This window comes from Hyperoodon ampullatus, assembly GCF_949752795.1.
Source record: "Hyperoodon ampullatus genome assembly, chromosome: 9".
In the NCBI taxonomy this organism is placed as follows: Eukaryota; Metazoa; Chordata; class Mammalia; order Artiodactyla; family Ziphiidae; genus Hyperoodon; species Hyperoodon ampullatus.
Window position 1 is genome coordinate 6,270,773 of NC_136922.1, and position 24,679 is coordinate 6,295,451.

Genomic DNA, 24,679 nt, shown 5'->3' on the forward strand with positions numbered 1-24,679 from the left:
CCTGTTAAATTGTCTCATTTTAAAAAAATATTTTTGATTTTAAAGTAGGTTTACACTTCTGTTTCTTAGCTTACATAAGAAGGAATTTAAGAATGTGGGAGAAGTTAAGATTTTTTAATGCTAAATACTCATTTTATAGTTCAGTTGACATTCCTGATTTGAGGGAAATTTATTTCCAGTTTATAATGAAATGAAGTCGGTTGCACTAAAGTATTGTTTGTTCACTTACTATAAATGTCAGTGGAACTCATTTCAATAATGTGGCCATAGAAAACATTGGTTATTCCTCTTTGGGGGCCCATTACCATTCTTAACTATCTGCTGGTTCTAGTCATCATAACTCAGGAAGGAGTAATTCTCTAACTCCTCATGTATATTATCTAAGGGATTGCTTAAATTTGGGGTATTTGATCAGACTAGGGTTGATTCATGGGAAAAGAGCACAGTTGTTGACATGACTTTCTCGTTCTGTGTGCACCTACACAAAATTTAAAATGTTCTTGTGATAACCATTAACTGGATTTTATGATTTTCTTTGTAACATTTTGATTTATAATTTATATAATTACATTTAAGACAAAAATTCCTGATTCTGAATTTTAACACCATTCACATCCTATGTCCCATAGAAGATTATGATAGTTTACCACATGGCCTTTTTGATTTGCAACTAAAACTGTGATGCTCATTGTTTGGTATTTAGAAGTTAGCAGCAACCAGAAATAGTGTTGTAAGAATTTCTGCTGTTTTATTACAAATAAGGTCACATATTGTACTTTTCACGTATACACAGGTATTATCAGCAGCAAAAATCCATGGTTTTCTCATTCCATATTGCCTAATTAACTTTAAACTGGACATTTATGTGATTTCTTAATCATAGCATACCAAAAAGTTAGTTTACACTCACACACACACACACACACACACACACACACACACCCCTACAGCTGCTGACTGTACAGCAATTAAAATAAGTATTAGTGCAAGAAGTATCAAATTTAAAATTTCACATATCTTTTATACTTTAGCTTTAATCATCAAGATTTCACTTTTTAAACTAAATAATAATGATACAGTTGTGGGAATATAATCAAAGCTGAGAATCATTGCAAGTTGATACCAAAAGTGCCTCACCCTTACATATATATATGTTTAAGCTAGTATGGAATACAACGATTTTCAAGCAGAAGGATGAACGTATATAATAATTGTGTAGAAATATGTAAATTTTCGGTAGAAAATACACTGCCTTTTGCTGTCTTATTATAGAACCAGCTGATTCTTGGTGTGATGGGAGTTGATGTGTCGTTGGAAGACATTAAAAGACTGACACCACGTTTTACAGTAAGATGCAATTTACTCTTTTGGTAACTTTTCTGTTTTAAAACTCTGTACTAATTTAGCTTGTTTTTAAAACATTTAAAAGGAATTCTCAAAAATTTTGTGCCGTTATCTTAGCAAAGGAATTAAATATTTAAAAGGATTCTTAAAAGAGTGTAAAGATATCATGTTATCTTTCTTTATGCTTTAAAATATGTATTTAAGAATTTTTTTTAAAGAATGTGGATTTCTGACTGTGACTCAGGAATCTTTAAGGTTGTTTCTTATTATTTTTCAGCTGTGCCCCAATGGCTATTATTTTGCAATTGATCCTAATGGTTATGTTTTATTACATCCAAATCTTCAGCCAAAGGTATGTATATAATTTATTTATGATGATTAGCGTTCTGTAAAATTAATGATTAATGTTCTCAAAAGGTTCATCATTTTTAAATTCACTATACAGCACTAAGTATAAAGGAACATTATACCTGTAACGTTAATAGATAACAAGACCACAGTTTATAATATATGAAGGTGTGAAAACAGTTTTCGTTTTCTCTTACCTGTTTAGTTCTGAAATGTTTCTATCCACTATCCAGCTAACCAATATTCCTATCTCAAAGGCAGCCATTATCACCTCCTGGGCCTGAGCTTCACACATCCCACTTGGTATTTTGATTAGGCTGTAAGGTGGTGAAGGAGATGGCCTGGATAGGTGTGAACTTGAGAGCATTATTCATGTTCCTCTATGCATAGGCCATTTGCATTGCCCTTTTTTTTCTGGTAATTATCTCTCCTTTCCATCTGCCAGGCTTATAAAGATATGTATGAAATTCAAAAAGAAAAACTCAAATGAGATGGGCTTCAGAAATGGGAAGGGTTTATTAATCAGGGAGTTATATGGAAGTGATAAAATTCCATACATGAACCATTGTATCCTAATCTTTATGCCTGTTTTCCCAAGACATAAAATACTTTCCTAAATGTCTTATCCAACTCATTTCACTTTTCATTAATGCTTCACAGATAAAAAACTTTATTTATCCAGAAGCAAAATTGGCAAAACCTTATGTATTTTTAATTTATAAGCATCTTCAAGTTATTATTTAACTTTGAAGATAATATTAAGGATACTTTAAACCACGCTGAATGGAAATATATACAGACTTATGCATATTATTTCCTTCTCCTCAGGCATGGAGATTTAATGTTAATGATGTTTTAGGACACATACAAGTATGTATGTGCATACACACACACACACACACACACACAAAGTTGGGTCATTAAAAACTATTCAAAAAATAATAATTAAGAACCATTAATATTGAATGTAAAAACATATTGAATGGTTATAGTTAATGTCTATATTTTATTTCTCACTTTGGAACTTATTTCCATATAAAATCCATCATGATCTAAATATTTGCTAATCGTATGTAGCTGCTGATCACCCTGCATTATTTTTAAAGTTGTTATTTTATTGTAAATGTGGTATAAGCATATTTTCACATTATTATTAGTCTATCACAGCTCTTTGAAAACATATCATGTTAAGTTCCTCTTAGAGTTGTTCATGATTGGCTAATCATTCTATGATTTTTCCATAATTGAAAATTTTTAAGTCTTTTTAAGAGTTTTTCAAATTTACAGTATTATTTTGTATTATGTTTGTATATCCAGTGTATTTTAAGTTATATTCCTGTAAGTAAAGTGATTTAAATGCCGTAATAATGTAATGTGCTGAAGGGTGTGAAGGATCCCTACTTTTACGTAGTTGGACATTTTATGATTGTAAGTCTTAACTCCTTCCCCAGAAAGATCTAAAATATGTCATAAGACAAAATAATAAGAAAGAATAATTAGAATAATAATTTATTAGAATAAATAATAATGATGTATATATATAAAACCATCATTTAGAGGTAATTATTTGAAAAGGGTTTTACCCTTTTCTACATTCCTGTACTAATAATCAGTATTTATGTAGAAGTATTTTATTACTATTTGAATGCTGTTAACATATATTTGACTCATATTTGGAATAATCAGTTTACTAAAATTCATAAAATTACAAAGAAAATATAAATTCTTTAGAAATTCTTATTAAAGCCCAGGTGATTTTTCTTCAGGATTATGTTAGCTTTTCATATTTTTAATATAGGAGATTATTATAAGCAAGTGTGCAACAGAAAAAACTTGTAGAAAAAATATTGTTTTAGAAAACCATTAAAAATAAAATGTTTGAACAATCAATATATTATTTTTTTCTGAAATTCATGCTTGTGAATTAAATATGCTTATCAATTCTCATCATTAACAGGTTAAATACTATAATTTCTTTTTGTGGGTGACAGTGCTTGCTATACAGAGAGATACAAGAACCTGCTAAAGGATGATATAGTATGATAGTTGTTTTAGAAATTGACAAATACAGAGGACCAATATGGTTAGAGTAATATACTAACAAAATTAATCTTAATTTTTTCATCCAAAATTCACCAATAGAAATAAAGGAAAATAACGCTACATTCCATAGTACCCATTATTATTTAACAAGATCAAAGTCTAATCTTACGCAGGTATCCTTTGCTGAAAGCCTTTTGTTTTCTTCTTGAAACTGTAATCTTAATTCATATTGTTTCAATACAATTTTGAAGTTTATAGAAGGCAGAACAAGTGTCCTAAAGCCAATAATATCAGAGAATAAAGTAGCTATGAATCTGTTGCATATCTAATTTTCTGAGGAATCATGACTTATCTTCTCAGAGAGACTTTTCAAGGTCTCCACCATTACCACATTTTGACAAATGCTGAATTATATATCCTCCTTCATTCCAAAATGCATTTGAGAGTTCCTCCGTTGTGTTTCAATGAAATAACCAGATTAGGTATACTTATTAGCACCTCATTTTTATCAGTATAAAGAAATATTTATTGTATAGGAAGTTGTGCATAGTTTACATTTTAGAAATCCATATTTAAAATAAACCTACAGTGTTATGACTGAATTCTTAATTTGTTCCATGGATGTAACATTTGATGTCGCTAACAAAGGCACAAATTTTAAGCGTTTAAGACTGACTTTTTAATATCCTATCATATTTATATTTTAACACACTTGAATCATATACATTCTAAAGAATTCCTGTTTTTTCCTTTTTTTAAATCACCATAGGGAATTCTCCAACCGTCCAGTGGTTAGAACTTGCTGCTTTCACTGCGGTGGGACTGGGTTCGATCCCCGGTCGGGGAACTAAGATATGGGGTGCGGCCTAAAATAAAATAAAATAAAATCAGCAAAGAAGTTGTATGAGAAAAACCACCTTTCTCATTTCCTACATTCTCACTTTTTTTTCCCCCTAGGAATAAAAGGAAAACATTAGTCATTTTGCTAAAAAAAAGTTTGAGCATTTTTATTAACATTACATAGTGAATATTTTATTCACTAAAAATGTTTTTGAACTTTCATTTCATTTACTGACTCATCATGAGCTTGATGACACCTGTTTCTGATCGAGGAAATACCTGACCAAAATTGATGATAGGATAGAACACTTACCCATGTTGATATGTAGTATGATGAATTACCATCTTTCTGTTGCTTCAGCCTATAGGTGTAGGTATACCAACAATTAATTTAAGAAAAAGGAGACCCAATGTTCAGGTAACTGTGAATGAAGTTAGCAGTGCCTTCAAATTTGCTAAATCAGAGTTGCGATTAAGCTTCTCTTCCTAAAAGCATATGATTAATGCTGCCTTTCCTGACAGCAAGCTTCCAGAGCATGAGATGGAGATGAGCATCATTTCTCAATAAGCCAGAGCAAAAATGTTATTAATAATGGCAGAGGCTATGCATTTGCTGACTAAAGATTGCTAGCAAATGATGTAATAATAATGATAATCAGAGTAATTGCAATTAAATGGCTTCTAAAAAATAAATTTGTTATTAAATATTGTGAAGTTAGTGTCAAATCCATGTAATCCTAACAATTTGCTTGTAAAATTAACTTCTTAGTGGAAATAAAAATACAATTCTAATATATAATTTCTATAAACCATACAATGTAACCCAAAATTTCTTTGGATTTCTAAGTGTATTTTCAGATTAGCAATTAGAGGAAGTTCCCTTCACCTAATTAAAAATGTCCAAAATTGCAAATAAATATTATCTGGCAAACTTACTGCAAAATCTTTTCTCTGATGACAACATATTTAAACATTATTCTATGTATGCTTATTTCTATAAGTGCATTAAAAATAATCAGCATAAAAGGATACTTCCTATAGTTTAGTAGAATTTAGTAAGAGCATTTCAAAATTTCAGAGAAAGTTCAATATGACTTAAGGTTTTCTGTGTAAGCCTATCATTTCTTTTAAAAAGTTGGTGACATAATGGAGAGGTAGTGTGATATTAAGAGAGCATTAAGCTATGAGTCAGTAGAACTGAGTTCCAATTTGTTCTACTTATGGCCAACACTATATCCTTGAGTAGTTCACTAAACCCCATCGTTCTTCAGTTTCTTCATCTGAAAAGCAGGAAGATTAAACTAATAATTGTTTCCTATCCTACACAGTATATTCCTAGGAAATTGAATACATATATTGATCCCCAGCTCCATCTCCTGAAAATTCTGATTCAATTTGACCAGAGATGGGAGCCGGGCTTCTGAAATAGTTTTAAAATTCCCAGGTAATTCTAAAGTACAGAGCCAATGGATTAATAGAAGCTTCAGTTTCCTTCTAGCTCTAGAATTCCATGACAATCTGAATTTCGTGTTGTTGCATCAGTCTCCATTTCTTTTGTGATTCCTGTAGAGGTTAAAATTATGTTTATGTCTTTTCTTGATTTATTACATTGTTTTATGTTATTCCTCTTGCATGTTTCTTTTTGTGGATTACCTTGGATTATACTCATTGCAGTCATGTACATTTTAGTGAATTTTTAGTTTTGCCGTACTTTCAAATATTGCATGTAAATATTGTGATGTAATTTAAAAATAAACAACCTGAAAAATGGTTTGTTTTATTTTTGTTTTCCTTCCAAGGAAACTCCAAATGGCAAACTAGCAACCACACAAGACGTCTGAACTTGGGAAATATTTTTTGAGCTATGTAGTATTTTTAATAATACCAACTACTAATTATTTCAATTTAAAATTTAACAACGTTGCCTTGTGCCTTTTATTTTAGTTCCACAAAAGGTATGGTCTTTATATCAGCTGATATTCAAATTTAACAAATAAGAATTGTTAGATATTTAAAACATCAAACAAAAGTACTGGGAGTGCAGGGACTGGATTCCAGTTCTCAAGCCTCTCTTGGTGCTTTCTGATGAGAAGAGTTCTGCTTTTGAATTTTTCAATCACTGTACCTGTAATGAGTCTTTTAAGAAATGGTCAGCCAGGTTGCCATTTAAAAAGTACAAGTGATGCATTGACGTTTTTCTTTTATGATTTCCTTTTCCTGTCTGTGTCTTTGTATGTTGGATTGGGACGTGATCTTCACATTGCCAATTCTTCCTGATAATGCCTCCTCCATGCATGCTGTTTGGGTCTGGTCATGCTATGCATTATCCATTGCATGTAAGATAATATTCTTATTTATGTTTATATTTTATCATTTTACTTTGACTTTGTTTTGTGGTGAGTTAAAATTTTAACACTGATGTGAGGGTGTTTGTGTAAAGATAATTTATTTCATTAGACTTTAAATAAGAAATTCAGAATAATTTGTCAGCTTTGGAGTATGCTTTTGATAGAAACTTTCTCAGTTTTGTTTTTTAAACAGAGGACTAGAATTATTTTCAATGCTGATTTTTATTTTCTTCTTATAAAATATTACTTTTCCAAAGAGTATTTGCTTCTGAGCCAATAGATGCTGCCTAAACAATGATCAGTATTTCCACCTATTGAACAATCTAATACTTACTTTCAATATTCTAGAACCTTGTGAATCTAGATATGAAGTTCATAAGCAGTGAATATTTTTTTAATAAAAATGCCAGGCACAGTTGGGTTTTTGTTTTTTTTTTTTTTTTTTAATTTGCCTTTAAGAGTCCCCATTCATCAAAACCAATGGGAATCATATATTTTCATTATTTAAATGGAGCTACTCTTTGAAGGCATTTTTGTCTTTATTATAAAATAAATACATGCCATGTATACTGTGTCATTCAGCATTTGAAATAAATATGTTTAATTTTAATACATTTTTAATTATTGGCATTGTCTTGGGTAGTCAGCCCTACTAAAACAGTGTTTAAAATAATGATGATCTGAACGTATTTTGGAAGAGCCTGTGAGGCTGAAATTTTTAAAATTCCAGTGACCTTGTACTAATACAGCATAATTTCTATTTATTTATTACTTCTATCTAATTAGTTATCATATATTGATGGTATTTATTTTAGTAAATATTAAAAATCTAGTTTCTAAATTTTTACAGTTGTAAAATAATAGACACCTATTATGATTTTATTTCTAGTGAACTTTGAAATTCTACTATGGCATGTTACATTACTTAGTAAGTGTTATAAGAGAATAGTATATTTTTGTTTATCAGATATTTTGGTATCCTCATTTTATGATTTAGAAATTTTTTAAATGTCATGTGAAGTAAATTTATCAGGTTAACAGTTTCATTTGATATGTTTATGTAAATAAATAATCTGCCTGTTCCACAGTGAGTTTGATTTCTTATTACACAACCAGCAAGAAGCAGCAGTAGGACGTGTAAAGCAGGAAAAGAGCATTTAGTGGACCTAGGGGTTATTATTCAAGTTAGACTTCAATCACAATAGCTAATCTTTATTAAAATCCTTATGACTTTACCATAAATTTTATCTTACAAAATTTACTTAATTTGACTCATTAAAATATATTGTAAAATTTCTGAGTTTCAAATACATGAAGCAAACTTGCATCTTTTCTTTATGCATTTGAAGAAGGAAAAATAGGGCTTCCCTGGTGGCGCAGTGGTTGAGAGTCCGCCTGCCAATGCAGGGGACACGGGTTCGTGCCCTGGTCCGGGAGGATCTCACGTGCCGCGGAGTGGCTGGGCCCGTGAGCCATGGCCGCTGGGCCTGCGCATCCGGAGCCTGTGCTCCGCAACGGGAGAGGCCACAACAGTGAGAGGCCCGCGTACCGAAAAAAAAAAAAAAAAAAAAAAGAAGGAAAAATAAATTTAGAAGAGTTTGTTTTCCTTAGCAAATTCAAACATTTTTAAAACATTTTCCCTCATATAATTTTATTTTTTATGGAATACAAATAATGTATATTACTTACACATCGCCTTTGTTTTATTGCCAAATATGTTATCCACATGGCTGCCTTTTGCTCCTTTCACATCCCAATTAAAGATAAAAAGCTGTAAGTGGATCTTCGAAAGTCATATTGCCACAGGATTTGTGATTATAAATGTCCTATCTAACACAGGACACAAAACTCTTCAGTTGGTGATTAATTAAAATTTGTCTGCTATACTTAAAGCTCAAATCCCTAGCCTACTTATTATTATTTTAAAATATATATGAAAGAATATACCTGTATATAATTATTTTGTCAACTTTTTAAGATACCTTAGGTAAGTAATTTTTATGGAATTAATTTCATATTTAAATATCTATTGAGTTATTCTATATACAGCATCATTTTACAAAGTCATATATGCTTAATTACTATTTTCTGTGTAGAACCCCAAATCTCAGGAGCCAGTAACTTTGGATTTCCTTGATGCAGAATTAGAGAATGATATTAAAGTGGAGGTGAGTGCAATCACTCAGCTTGAACAACGCCCTCAGGTCAGGTGCTGGTGCTCTTCCAGTCCACAGGGATCTGTTGAGCAGCTTCATTGTGTTGGTTCTGTCTTAGGTACTATACACACAAAGATGACTTTTTTTATCTTTAAAAATTTCTAGATCCTGGGCTCTCCCATCCAAAAGATCATATGAAAAGGAATAAATATTTTAAATTGGGTGTGACCTTAGTTTTTCTCTTTCTCCTTCCACAGGTAGAGTTATTTTCAGTATTTCAATACAAATGTAACTTGTAAATTTCAATAAAAAACATAGAGAGGGGGACGTTGCCATAGAGTTGAAAGAAAAGTTGCAGGGAATTTAATCATCCAACCACCCAATAAGCAACATGAGGAAAGAAGCTGCCATGTTTGTCTTAGTACTCTATAGTCAGAAATTTTCTATTTTATTTCAAAACCAAAATTACATGCCACTTCCTCCGAGAGGGCCTTCCATAATAATAGGGATAATCATTAATAATAACATTTATTGAGTACATGATAAGTGTCAGTCATGGATTCTCAAGAGCCTTTGAACAGGTACATTGTTATTGTTATTATTATTATATCTGTTGTACTGATGATCTGTTTGAGGTACAGGAGGTTAAATAGTTTATCTCCAGTTACTCAGCTAGTAAGTAGCAGAACCAGGATTTGAACCTGGCTCTTGCACTCCAGAGCAGAGATTTTTAAGATTCTTTCCAATGAATTAACTCCTTCTCTTATCTATTCAAAGGCCACCATATTTCTTTTACAGTTTATCACAGTGTGTTTTAATTTGTACTTGCTTTACACATTTTACAACCTTACTCCCTCAATGTAGAACAAGAGAATCTATTTATCATAGTTACCTCAGACTGAGGCATAGTGCTGGGATGTTTTAGGTAAATAATGAATATTTGTTGTAAAGTACTTTGACAGGATAAAGTAGGATCATGTAATGGTGAAGAGCTTGGTTTCTAGACTCTCATACCACTGAGTAACTGTAATTATATTTAACCTCTCAAGTTTCAATTTCCCCTCCATCAATCCCATAAAGTAATTGAACACTTTTATTAATTACATTTCAAAAATTAATGGTTGAAAATATTTCATTAAGAATGTTTTTATCATTTTAAGATAATACAAAATAATGATGTGGTAACTTTTAAAAGAATATTTCCACACTTCAGTAGGTCGATTTAGTATCTGCTATAAAGTAATTGTTTCAATTTCCCTTAGATTCGAAATAAAATGATAGATGGAGAAAGCGGAGAAAAAACATTTAGAACCCTGGTTAAATCTCAAGATGAGGTAAGAATTAAACCAGGTTTATTCTTAAATAAAAATGTATATATTAATACTGATAACTGATATTAGTGGTAAAGCAATATTTATTCATAAAAAGGGACGTTTCTAGAAAACAAAAATTGTTTAAAGCACTCTTTGCTGGAGGGATATTTTTAATAAGATTTTTAACTGAAATTTTTATAAAATGTTGCTTTAGATTTCTGATGTATTCTTCTATCATTTACAATATGTTCTTGGAAATTATATTTTTTTAATTTTTTAATTGATGTATAGTTGATTTACAATATCATGTAAGTTTAAGGTATACAGCACAATGATTCAGTTATACATACATATATATACACACACATATATATATTCTTTTTCAGATTCTTTTCCCCTATAGGTTATTACATAATATTGAATATAATTCCCTGTGTTATACAGTAGGTCCTTGTTGGTTATCGAAAATTATATTTATGTCTCCATTTTTTTTTTTTTACCAGTATAAGAAATAGAATACACAATATGATGTTTGCCATGTTCTTTTAGGCCATTTCAGTCATACAAATTTGAAGTTAATATTTAATAGCTGTATGTTTTGTATGTTTGTGCATCGAGATGTTCTAATTGTTGAGTTCCATATATTAATTTTTTGTTTGTTTCTTAACTTGTTTCTGGCTTCATTTATCTTCTTTTACTATTTAAGCACTATTGCCCTGAATTTAAACCTGAAATTAAATCAAGAGATAACACAGCTACTGCCATAAAATCACTGGTACGGCTATGTAACACTTGTATTTTATATTGACTTGGAAAAACTCCGCGTATGTGAGAAGTGTGTCTATTCATTATCAGTCACATGTAGAATAAATACACATTCGTATGTTTGAGGATTTAAAAAATGTATAGAACTCCCAAGCTTTTGAGCCTGGAAATTTAAGTTTTTTTGTATAATTTATGTCCGTTTCCTCACAATCTCATCCCTTTTACGTGTAACATTTCTCCTGAATTTCTCAGCAGAGCTTTCCCTAAGATGTAGCTAGGATCTAAATACAGTACTTCATTAACATGTGCCTTTTCTCATTTTAATGTCATCAGGAGTCCCTATTACCAGAACCCAAGGGGAGGTATATACCAGTTTCAGTCTTTGTTGAAACGTCAACTCTGTTTACTTAGACTTTACGCGTGCTGTTTACCACTTCACTTTTCAGAGGAAAGATGGAAACCATTCAGCAGTTGTGCCACCTTCTCCATCTTGTTCTGCCAACAAGAACTCTGGGACCTGTACATTCTTTTTTCAACTTACAAATCAATTTTGTCTTTATTCAGTCACTTTGATATTTCTCTCCTTCAATTTACTGTAAATTCTTCTTTTTGACCAATATCCACCCATAGACTTTTCCTATTAATAATATTGAAGAAAGTAGTGTTTTGTATGCTTATTTCTCTAATCCACCACAGTTTGTGATATTCGGTTTTTTATAACTTGCTGAACAATACTAGTTTGCCATGGTTTTTTATGAGTATTAATAAATATGTATACATTACTTCTTTTAATTTTTTAATGAATTTTAGGAGTCCAAAAACTTCCTGAGCACTTCCTGCCCTCCCTCCCCCCATCCTCCACACACCTCAGTAAAGCCACGGGGATATTTGATGTATAGAAGCAACACTGTGTAGTTGTTATAAAATGAACTTGACATCATACATTCTCCTTCATCCTGCCGACTAAAGTCCTCATTTCTTCATCAGTAAATTGTGGAAAATAATAGTATTTAATTTACTCCAGGGAGTTGATTAAATGATACAATGACTATAAAATGCCTAGATATTGCCTAACGCCAAGTATTATTCAGTGAATATTATTGTTCTGATGAGGATGATGAAGCTGGTGATAACTAAAAATATTAAAAGATATGTATGTGTCATCACCATACCTAATGGAAGAAGTAATGATCATTTCAGTAGCTCCATAAGAAAGATTCAATATCCACGAAGTTATTTAGCTTTTACTTCCTTTCCCTAGTGGATATAGTTGTCTTTCTAACCTTCAATGATACTAAGTAAGTAGTCTCTTATAATAGATAAATACTATAATAATGGCTTAATAAGAACAGTAATGTGCTAACCATACATTTGGGTCTAGGCACACTGTGTTAATTTCCTGATATTATCAATTTCTCTTCAACATACCCTATTATGGAAATATCTGAGCATTATCTAATATTTCAGTCCTGTTTCATTATTAAAATTTATTTTTCAGGAAATGTTTTTAAAGTTTTGAGGTTAATAATTTGGCATAAACTACTAAGATTTTGCACTTAAACGTCCTTAAAATTTATTATGTGGCTATTTTTTTCCCTAAAATGTTGCTTTACACACACACACACACCATAACAGAATAAATAATTGTAGAATAGTGTAGATCAGATATTTGTGAAGAAGGGTATTGAATAATGACTGAATTTATAAATAGAGCCTAGCATTCTGCTCTTCATATAAATTCACTTCAAAGGAAAAGTGATGATAACCATGTCCAACTCTTTTTTGTTAGAGATACATAGACAAAGGAAACAGGACGTACACATGGACCCCTGTCAATGGCACAGATTACAGGTAATTAACCTTATTTATTTATATGTGTGCTGTATAAAAGAATATTCAGTTCAGTGCATTTCACCTATTTTTATTTATTTATTTTTTAATTTTTTAAATTTATTTATTTATTTATTTTTGCGGTACGTGAGCCTCTCACTGCTGTGGCCTCTCCCGCTGTGGAGCACAGGCTCCGGACGCGCAGGCTCGGCGGCCATGGCTCACGGGCCCAGCTGCTTCGCGGCATGTGGGATCTTCCCGGACCGGGGCACAAACCCGTGTCCCCTGCATCGGCAGGCGGACTCTCAACCACTGCGCCAGCAGGGAAGCCCTCACCTATTTTTAAGTAGCCATTGTTCCAGTGGATGAATGTTGTCTTTACATACTCATAAGCTATTTTCAATATAATTAAAATAGAAATGTTATCCTTTCCAACATTAAAATGCATTAAAGTTATGCATTCTGATTTTCAAAATGAGAAAGATGAGCAAAAGCTAGAAATATAAAATTTAGAAATGAAAACTTGTATGATATACATATATTTGGTGTTTTATATATTTATGTTAGTAATAATAAATGTTGACATTTATTACTTAGTGGTCAATACCTCCCCTGACCTCCTCATTTAAATTGTCATTTAGTTTACATTACTTATATTTAGGTTGAAAATTAACTTAAAAATGAAACTTATTACATCATAGTATAATCTGATATAAAACACTCAATTGATATAATTTAATCCCATGAGTAGAAATTCTGTAATATCCTGATCCCTTCAATTGACTGGAACTTGGAAAATTGGACAGACTAATACCCTAAACTTTCTTGGAAAGTCTCCATTCTTCAACACTTGCTGAGCATTTTTTGTTTTCTTTGCTCTAAGGTCACCGCTTTCCCTGTGGTCCTGCTTCCTACAGCCTCATAATACTGAGGCTGATACGAAAATGTCCTTCTTGTTACTCATTCTCTCTTCCTCTTCTCCCTAACACCTCCCATCTTTGGATCTCATGTCACCAGACCACACCACGCACCATTCCTCCCTTTGAAGAGTCATCTCCCTCTCGTTCCTGTAAGATATCAGTTTCTGCGTGGTTGCCACCCTCTCTCCTCCATTCACATGGATCAGTGTTTCTCAAAGTATTTGAGACATACCCATGCTTATATAAAATAAAATGCAAATTGTTTACTAAAATAAACTTTAAAAGAGATGAAAACTCAAGTGGAAAAAATGTTTATTACATTTCATAGACATGAAATTCGTGTGTCAAATTGCTATAAAAATTTCTAAATGCTTACTCTCAATTTCTATGCTTAATTAATCATGAGCTGGTAATAGATAGTTTTCAAGTGGGCCAGGTCCCTTGACACACTTTAAATACCAGTGATGCAGATGATTTTTCTGGTGCCTGGACTCTCATTTTTTTTTTTTTTTTAATTTCCTCCCCTCTGATGATCTTGTCATTCCCCTATGTTAGCTGCCTACTCCAAGGCCATGTTTTACAACTCAAACATTAAGACTGCAAGTCCTTCATAATCTTGAGATTTTTTTATCCAACTCTCAGAGTACTACATTTTAGCTTTCCAACCCCTCCTTCTAATAGTCCAACTGCAACAATCCTTTGACTCAATTGAGACCTGAAATCCATCAACCCCTTCGACCTTTTTCACTGTCCTTGCCTTCCTCATGTCCTTGTACCCCTCTTTATTCAACATAAATTCTTTGGGTCTTAACTACGTTCACTCTCTTACACACACCATCAACTCCCTGCATCATACTCAGGTTTGGCAAACAGTAGTTTGACCAATCCCAATCCTGGTTAAATTAAATTATTACCAACACCACACTGCACCCACACAGCTACAAATGAGAGAAATAAAATATTCCTTGACTGGTGACATCCAAAATTCAGGACCTTTAACCTTAAGTGTACTTCAGTAGTACCTGCTGATCTCAATAGTCCAGTAAATTTAGGATGCTTCTAGATGACTTTTGATAGCCTCTCCTCACTCCTCAAACCCGTCTCTTTCCCATCCATTGTTCTCTCAGGTGATGTCTTTACTTCTGTTTTTCTCAGTGAAATAGGAAGCGATCAGAAGAGACCTTCTACCACATAATGACTTGCATCTATATCTCCATCTCCTATCTCTATTTCTATTCACAACACAATAACAAGAGTGATATTATTAATACTTGAGTTATATTGTTTCATTTCTCTACTCAAAATTCTGCAATAATTTGCTATCTTAATCTCTATAAAATCTGAAATTTGTCATGACCATTAGAGGACTTACAGCATCTGACCTAATTTACCATGAGTTCTCTGAAGTTACCTTCTCAGGTTCTCCACTGAACCACCTTCATCTTAGAGCTACACTATCCTCCTTGCTAGTCCTCATAAACCCGGGACCATTCTGCCTCAGGACCTTTGCACCTGAAGTTATTTCTGCCTAGGATGAATTTTCCCCAGGTATTCACATGCTTACCCCATCTTCACACCTTCACTTACTTTTCTGTCGCCTCAATAAGGCCTTCCCCAATAATCCTACCTGAAATGTAAAGTGCCTCATTATCATTTCATATTATATACGTGTATATGCACATACACACACATATATATGAAGCATATATAAAGAAATTTATTCCTACTGTTTATTGTTTGTCTTCCTTCACTGTTAAGTTCTAAGAGGGCAACGTTCTAAGCTTGTTAGACTCTAAGATTGTTGCCTGCTTCATTTATGTTTGAATCCTCAGCTCATAAGTCAGTGGCACACAGTAGACATTCTGTAAATATTTGCACAGTTAAATATTTAGATTTTCAATTTGTCTCATTCTGTCAAATCCAAATAATAGTTTCCAAACTTCCATTGCAATACTCAAATATGAGGGCCTCTTTAACTACATATTAATATACAATAAATACGTAGCCTACTTAATAGGCTGTGGTGGACTCAACTGTTCTTTTCCTAATAAAACAAAACAACACTCCTCCCCCCTCTGTCCCAGAACATACACATAACTTTTCAGGGGAGCCTAGAGTGCTGGGGATTCCCCTAGAGCTGTAGTGGGTCGCTAGGATGGCATGCAGACTAGGTCTAGAAGAGGGGCACACGGTTACCAATCTCATGAGACACTACTTGCCAGTCTTTCTCCAGTTTTTCAGTTTTTGACATAATTTTGAACCTATTGAATAACACCAGAATGAATGTTTGTTTTACTTGTGTCTCTTGATTTCTCTCTCTCATTTCTATTAGGCATCTCTTTACGCATATACAATCTTTATGTACATACATAAGTAATTAATTTTCTTTCCATTTCCATGGTTATTACCACCTTTCATTTTTTTGGATAAACTTGTCAAAAGGTGTGACAGCCAACAGGAAATCTGGGAGCCCTGTCTCATTAGTGATGATTTCATGATAAAAGGAAATGTTGGATGAACATGTAGGAAAGTGCTCTCTGCCTTTGTTTCTTAGACAAACAAATTCTAAGTTAGAAAAACCATTTCTTTTTGACCCTGACAGTGAGTCAGTCTGATGGTTGGTCCTACTGCAGTCATAATTATACTCCGGGGGAATTTTAAATTCTTACTATACCTTACTTAAATATGTTTTTAATAGTCTCACAAATGTCTCCTGCATTCATCCCCTTTCCCTCACGCACCAAGTTGTAATACAGGTGGCCAGATTAATGGTCTTTTCTCCAGTTCTGAGTACATCTCTCCTTGTTCACAAAACTTTAGTCTCTTCCCATTTTTTTCCAAGTCTGAGATTCACATCACACATTTCTAGCCTAACCTGTCTGCACTACCCATACAAACCACTGTTCTCTGAACAAGCCCTGACTTCACACCTTTGCATGTTTTCTTCTTTTTTTTAATGAAGAGTTTGATTTTTATGGTGATATAAATGACTTGAAAAGTGTGTTATATTCCATTTAACTAAGTTAACCATGTTTATGGGAGTCACAAAAATATTGCATGGGCTTTACCATCCATCTGGTGGCCACTGGCTTTATTAGACTTTTATCCCTGGGAGAAAATAAAGCAGACTTGATTTGTTGGTTTTATAAGGAGAGAGACAGCAAACACTGCATATGGCAGCATCCTTGACTCAGAATGTTGATTGAAGATCTTATCTGCTATAGGTTGAAGAAATAACTGTTGCCTGAAGAAAAAAATCATTAAATTATGTGTAACCATATTTTTCTATAAAATAAAGTATAGCTATTTTTAGCAACCTGAGACTTGCAGGCCAATAAAATGTATATTTGATATGTCAGTTTTAAAACGTCTATTGTGTTCCTCATGGGTTTCCACACTATTTTTTACGGTACATGAGATGTAACCCAGGCTTACAGTGTGACACTGTAGCAGCCACATGATGTAATGTTATCGGTCTTAATTTGAAGTTTCTCTTAGCAATAAGTGCTGATAGGGCAATAAAAATGTCCTAATTTCCCTTGAGAGGCATTTGTGGGAGACAGTCTTCAAATGCTCACTAATTCTGCTCTACATTTTATAAATGGCAAGTGAATCATGAAAGGTCATCTTGCTTTCAGACTAATTGCACTGCTTATTTTAATTTTAATCTCTGCCTCCTCTTAAAGGAAGTTACCTTTAAAATGAATGTGGAGATTTTCATTAAATCTACATAACATTTTATTTCTCTGACCTTTTCCCATAAGGAAAGTCTATGAATTACTTAATGATGGAGAAAGATTTGGGAATTGGAGGTAACAAGCATCCACTTATTTTGCTATCTTGACTGCATAATTAAATTGTAGCAAATAAGCCCTTGCATTTTTCCTCTTCATAGAGTGAATTTTTAGCATATACTCATAAGAAGAAAAACCTGGAATTTTATACTTTGTCCTGTTCTATATTGCTCATAATGTAACGGCATTACACTTTGGACATCCATCCTCAAAGCCTGGGAAACCTGAGGCTTGAGTGATTTAAAAAAAGATCTTCTGCAAATGCCTAGAAATACTCAGAAGCCTAGAAATGCACACATTTTTCTGTGCATTGCTAAATTTGGGGTTAAATTGTAAAAATGAAAGCTGAGTAACTCAATTGGTCACATTAATCAAGCATCGTTTTTTAATAATAGTTGCATTGGAAATCTTAGAGATAACCTCATTTTTGGCATTAGTTTGTTAATTTCCTTCTATATTCAAAGGATAGCAGAGAACATTTGCAACTGTGAGTATGAATGTGGAATAATTAGTTATGTTCTGCACGTGTATCAGCCATCGTGAGAGTAGAAGAATTACACATATGCAGTTGTTACGGGAAAGTGCATCATATTCTGATATCTTTTAACAATTCCAACATTTTGTGTGTTTTATTAATTGTCAGCTTCAAAATGAGTGCAGTTACCTGCCTGTCAGCTTTTTAGTTTGTACAGTCATATTAAGACAGGGTTGGATGACAGGCTTGTTTGACAGTCCTTGTGTCTAAAATGTTCAGAATTTGGCTTAAGATTTGCACTGGAACTTTCCTCCAGTGTGTATATGTACCATGGGACTAGAGTAGCCCACGGCTCTTGTAAACTATTAAAGTCAAGATGTTTTTCCTACTGTGCCTAACAGTGATCTGCCAAATGATATGGGATATCCACAGTTAATGAACTTGAAATAAATACAATTACACTGTTGGGTAAGAACCAATGGGATGAGCAAGTGCTATAAAGGAATCTGAATTTCCCTTCCAAAAGACATGGGGGAAATGGCCTAGAAAAGAGTTGTACAATATTAGGTACTTAATCCTTCAAAAGCGACTATTTCAGATGATTTTATGCATTGTGTAATTAGTAATGATAATAATACTTCTTTCATTTGTAATTTTTAGTACTGTACATTTGCTAGCAAGCACTGTACCATTATGTATAATTCATTAGGGAGGGGATAGCCAATTGCCATGATATAATTACTTTGCTTAAACGTAGCCCTAGTATTCTTCTATTTTTGTCCACAAAGTATTTTAATATAGTTTTCTGAAAATACAGTATCCATGACATTTCTTCTTCAGCTGATTTATGGGTGCATTTTGTAGCTTATTTTCCATGTGCCTCTTCTGATTCTCTACAATGTAGAGAACTGGATGGTAAGACCAAATGAAGTACCCTATTTGGTGAAAGCATTTTCCTGTCAAAGTAATATGTCTTTTCCTTCCCATGAGGAAGATCTTTGGATTTTCCATAAACTTGATGTGTCTTTTTTTTTAAGTTATGTTTCATTTTTGTTTGTTTGTGTTTATGCTTCTCTTGTTTCTATTGCAGTTTGGCCTTGGTATTACCAACCTACAGTTTTTACTATATAAAAGCCAAAATAGAAGAGACGATAACTCAGGCCAGATGTAAGTACTCTGAAAGCGACTCCAGGGTCCGTTTGTTATCTCCTAGTACCAGAGGTTTAAATACGTCTAGACTTTGGAGTACCCAAGGCTTATACATTCTAGTGGGTGTTATTACCAAATCGACAGCAGTGATTCTAACCCATTCCAAACATGCAAGGAACAAGAAGTATTCTACACGGATAGAATATGAGCAGGTACTCCAGTCTCACTGGCAGTCCCTACCACCCTCCCCTGCCTTGCTCTGTGCTCATAGAATCATTGCAGTGCTGTGTCCTCTGTTGCTATTGTTTTAAGGGTCTGCTAGCTGACACAAAATGTTTCACATAGTCTCTACTCGTGGCACTCTGCTGGTAGTAGTAAAGTTTTTCTTTTCTTTCTTTTTTTTGCATTTGGCAAGAATGATATTATGCTCCACATCGTCGACTTTGTTGGAATAAATTAAATTTTACTGGTCTCTGGCTTTGGTTTGGCAATTAACTTTCTTCTAATTATCCAAATTAATGTCTTCAGTAACTCAAATGGATCAGTTTGGGTTTTTTTTTTTTTTTAAGGGTCATTTGGAATGTGGAATAATGATTAACACTAGTGCATATTTCAAGTCATTATTAATCTTTATTTTGTTTTGTGTGACTAGCTTCAGTAAAGTAAAATGACCATCATATCCTTTGCATATCACTCAGTTATTCCTAACCACCTAAATTCTATCTGTTACGATAAAGTAAAATATATATGTATATACATTTTACCTCTGACTGCACATGAACTACAGTTTCTTTCCTTTCTCCGTCAGTTCTTTTTTGTTCTCTGCAGTCCCGGTTCTCATTTCACATTGTGGTAATTTAGACCTTTATATTTCCGCTTTCACTTGACAGATAGATATGATGGTCTTTTAACAACCACCACCTTTGCATGAGCTAGTTCTTCACTTGATAAATGAGGGGGTGCCTCGTGGGTCTTTGATGATTGGTAAATTCTTCTGTTTATAGGCGAGCATCCTTGGTAGTGCGCTTGCGTTCGCCACTTTGCAAAACAGACCCTTGAAATAACCACAGTACAGAGAGGGTGCTCCAGTAGTAATTGACAGGACATATTTTCCAGTCTTCAAAAATATGTGTCTTTTCTTCCAGACTACAGCTGTACATAAATAAACCTTTGATCTATGCACAATATTTTTATTCAAGGAAGCCATTGAATAAAATATTGTTTGTGACCCCCCTTTGCTTTTACCCTCTTTTTTTTTGTTTCCCTGCTTTCTCTTTCTGATGGATTTTCACAGCAAAAAAGGGCAGAATGAAGGGCAAGTATTTTCTTGTTGCTCAATTTCTTTTTGTTTAGTACACTTGATATTTCCACTGATATTTCCATTCCTATTGGATACTATCCTCTGTGCTTCTCATTTGCTAGATTTTCCTCCTTGATCACTCAGACCTTAGCGGCAAAAGAGGGGAAAAGAATATGCCTGTGTTTATATATGTAACCTATGCACTTTCTGGCTTTTTTCTTAAACTTAAATACTTGTGTGTTTTTATCCTTCCACTTTCTAATTCGTACTAATATGAAGAATGCTATTAATTCACTAAAGGCATTAATGGGTTTATTAAAATAATTTTCTTTATCATAATATTGGTAAAATATTTGACATTTTAAATAAATACCTCTGGTGTAACATTGACAAAAGTCACTTTTTAAAGGACATCTTGGTTATAGTAGGGTTAGTTAGTAAATGGGAAAATTATAGACCTAACATTGTTTTTGATATAACTGTTGTAATCCGTGTTATGAAATTAAAATTGACTTTATTACTGTAAAGTATTGGGGATCTTTATATTCATTCATGTGTTTCAGTTCAGGATGGAAATAGTCTACTTTTATTTTTCCGTGTAAGGTTATTTTTCTAATGTCTTCCTATTGACATCAAATCTCAGGATGCATATTCCGGATTGTTTGTCTAACCTTGTAACATTATCTTTGCAGATTCAGAAACACTGAAGCCGGATAATTTTGAAGAATCTGGCTATACGTTCATAGCACCAAGGTAGGTTTTGTCTTCTTTTTTTATAGCTCATTGTGGATATGTAGACCTTCGAGGCCTTCAAGTCTGAGCTGGGGTCAAGACTGCTGTGGATTATGCCATGCCAAATTATGGAACCAAAGAAAACAATAACTTTTAAACTGAAAGAGAATGCTGTTCTCTCATTCATTTACTCATTCAGGTACTTAGCAGCTGCTGTGTGCAAAAGAATATGCTGACTTGGGGATACAGCGGTGAATAGGACGGATGGAGGTTTTGCTTTTGTTGGAACCAACAGTATATCCAACAAAAATTAAGAGTTGTGAATTTGCATTTGTGACTGCGTATACACATACAAACACTTGCTCACTTTCTCTCTCTCTCTCTACACACACACACACACACACACACACACACACACACACTGAGATAGATATGCATAGATATGTACAGATATATACATATGTGTGTATACACAAGAATGTGTAAGCCTCATAGAATGACTTAACATCATTGATTTTTTTTAACACAAGTTTTTGGGAAAATATATTTTAATACAGTGAGATTTTCTCACATAATTTTTAAGATTAGCATTCTTTTTCCTCCTAACCAATTTTACTTCTCTCGCTTATAATCCCCGTTCCCTAGCTCTAATATACATCTTCATCTCTACCTCCATTTTTCTTATAATTTTTGAAACTCCATTCAAGAATCCAAGATTATTCTTTATTTCTATTTCTTTCCGTAGTTTTTGACTCCCACTCTCCATCAGACACATGTAATAAGACAAATCAACAGAATTCCTATTACCCTAGGCTACTGAATAAAATAGATTCGGAAGCTTGTAGTATCCAATTCTCACAATTTTTCCTTCTTAAAGAAATTGCTCTAAGAAGGCTCCTAAAAACTGGTCTCAGTTATTCTTTCTTTTTATTTCTGCATAAGACTATCTGAATTTTTGGTCCTTATTGAAATTAGGGAATCTATATAACTTTTTGAGAAGTCTCTGGTAACTAAGCATATTTCTGGCTTTGCAAGTGACTCTGCCCTGGAGCAGTGTTCCTGCGTGAACTGCCTTCAGGCTTGGACACTGCTGAACCCACGCTTTGACGTTCTGCCTCCTCAGAGCTTAATGACATACTTTCCTGGTTTTCTTCCTCCCTCCCTGGCTGCATATTCCATCTCTTTCATGAGCTTCCCTTCTTGTGCACATCACTCATGTGAAGCTGCTGGCCTGGGCTCTCTTATCTCCCTATTTTGAGTCTCCAGACATACCACAGAGGCCCACTATTCGTGTCTACAGTTTGGGGTGATGGCTCCCAAAATCTACAGGATGTTGGTAACGTCTAGAAACAAAATAGACATACTCTGTGGTGTATTGACCTTACATTATAATATAAGATCAAACAATATATCTATTTCCAGACTTTATGTCTACCCTACATATTTTAATATGAGCCTAATATGGAGCCTAATAGGAATCTCTCTTCAAGGTGCTTCAAATTCATGATCTCCTGAACATTTGTCCTCTTCGGAAAACTCTTCTTTCTGTGTTGCCTCAGTGACAAAAACACTGTCCTCCCCAAATACCCAGTCTTGAAACCTGATAGATGTCTTTGTTCCCTTTCCTTTATATGGAACTTCTGGTTGATCAACGAGTCTTGCCACATAGAATTTATCTTATGAGTATCAAGTATGTCTGTCAAACTCTGTTGCCTTTTGCTCTAGTTCAGGCTAGTGCCTTCCTCACTTTAACTACTAAGGCTGCCTCCTAATTGATTTCCCTGCCTCCAGTATTTCTCCCTTACTTCCAATTTCTGTCTCCTTTCTGTAAGCAGAGGGAGTCTCTAAACTTTCAATAACATTATGTTTCTCATCTGTTAAATACTAACCAGTGGCTTCCTATTATCCCCATGATAATCGATACTGTATAGGATAGCTTTCAAGTGTTCTGTCACTAGGTCCCAGTTTACCAGTGTGGTCCCCTATACTCTAAATCAGGGGCTGACAAACTACAGCCTGCAGTTTTACGTATAAAACTTTATACGTAAAGTTTTATTAGAACACAGCCACAGGCATTTGTTGATGTATTGCCTGTGGCTGCTTTCACTACAAAGGCAGAGCCGAGGGGTTGTGACCTAGACCTTTTAGCCCATAGAGCCTGAATCATTTACTCTCTTGCCCTTTAAGAAACAGTCTGCCAACCTCTGCTTTAGAGTCTAGCCACACTAAACTTTTCTTATTTCCTAAAATGCATTGATTTTTCCTTCTTACTGCTTTTCATCCACTAATTTTCTTTTCTATTTTGGATTGAACACACACACCTCCAGTACTTCCCAAACTCCAACTTCAAAGCTCCTTGATCTGGGAATTTCTTTCCCATCATCACTGGATTAGACATCCTTGCTGACTGATTCATAGAATCCTGTATTTCCCGTAGTAGAGTACTGGCCACGTTTCATTTAATTTTCCCCAACACAGACATGACAGCATCTATTTGACTTACCATTCAATACTCAATATCAAATCCACTGATTGGCACACAGTGGGGGCCTCATAAATAGTTGATGACTGGAGAATCTATAAATGTATGAAAAGTATTTTAAAAATCATATTATTAATTATAATACTTGCAATCTTACTAGCAATTTTTTGATACAGGTAACTTTGAGCCACTGCTAAAACTAGTTTTAGCTGGAAAGCAGAATATTAATGTAGCACAAGGGTGAGAAGAGGTTGAGATACTGGGTGCCCCGTGTTGATGAGACTCTCCCTCCGAGCATGGTAAACGTCCAGGAATTCCCAGAGAAGATAAATATATCTCTCAATCTCAATTCCCAATTCATAGACAGTGGATTTTGTTATAGTTCAGCAAGGATTAGCATATGGATCATTTCTGTGGCCTGTCACGTTCAATATCAACATGACTGGCTGGAAGACTGGAATTCACCTGTGTGTTCAGGGAAAGATCAAATAGCAGAGGAAGGAAGAAATGTTGTAGCTTGTGGGAGAAACAATGAGTGTTCACCCCAGTTAACATGTGTTAAGCCTTTTACATGTATGATTTACATGTATGACTTGATTATATTTACCCCTCAAAAGAGCTCTATAATAAATTTGTGTTATATATTATCTTATTTCACAGATCCAGAAACAGTTTTAGAGATGTTAAATAATATGGGATTTGAATTTGTTTCCTTGCTACTCTAAGGTATAAATATCTACACTGAATATGCAAATACTTAGGGAATCTCAAAAGAATGTCCAGTACAGCTGAGTAAAATGTTTTTGTAGGGAACATTTCCTGGAAACGTGAGCATTGGAT

General features: G+C 33.7%; 1 protein-coding gene across 5 annotated transcripts in view; it reads left to right on the forward strand.

Moving 5' to 3' along the window:
• The window catches only part of CACNA2D1 (calcium voltage-gated channel auxiliary subunit alpha2delta 1), a gene marked incomplete at both ends in the record, with an annotated part of 496,553 nt that overhangs the window by 433,802 nt on the left and 38,072 nt on the right, over positions 1–24,679 (forward strand). Inside the window, 8 exons of one of the 5 annotated variants that reach the window (XM_079711931.1) lie at positions 1,273–1,347; positions 1,622–1,696; positions 4,937–4,993; positions 9,020–9,091; positions 10,342–10,413; positions 12,947–13,008; positions 19,267–19,343; positions 21,318–21,378. In XM_079711931.1, coding sequence (XP_079568057.1) covers positions 1,273–1,347; positions 1,622–1,696; positions 4,937–4,993; positions 9,020–9,091; positions 10,342–10,413; positions 12,947–13,008; positions 19,267–19,343; positions 21,318–21,378 — 551 coding nt within the window. Of the gene's footprint in view, positions 1–1,272; positions 1,348–1,621; positions 1,697–4,936; positions 4,994–9,019; positions 9,092–10,341; positions 10,414–12,946; positions 13,009–19,266; positions 19,344–20,619; positions 20,641–21,317; positions 21,379–24,679 lie in introns of all 5 variants that reach the window. The other 4 variants (XM_079711932.1, XM_079711934.1, XM_079711933.1 and 1 more) reach the window with 4 other exon arrangements.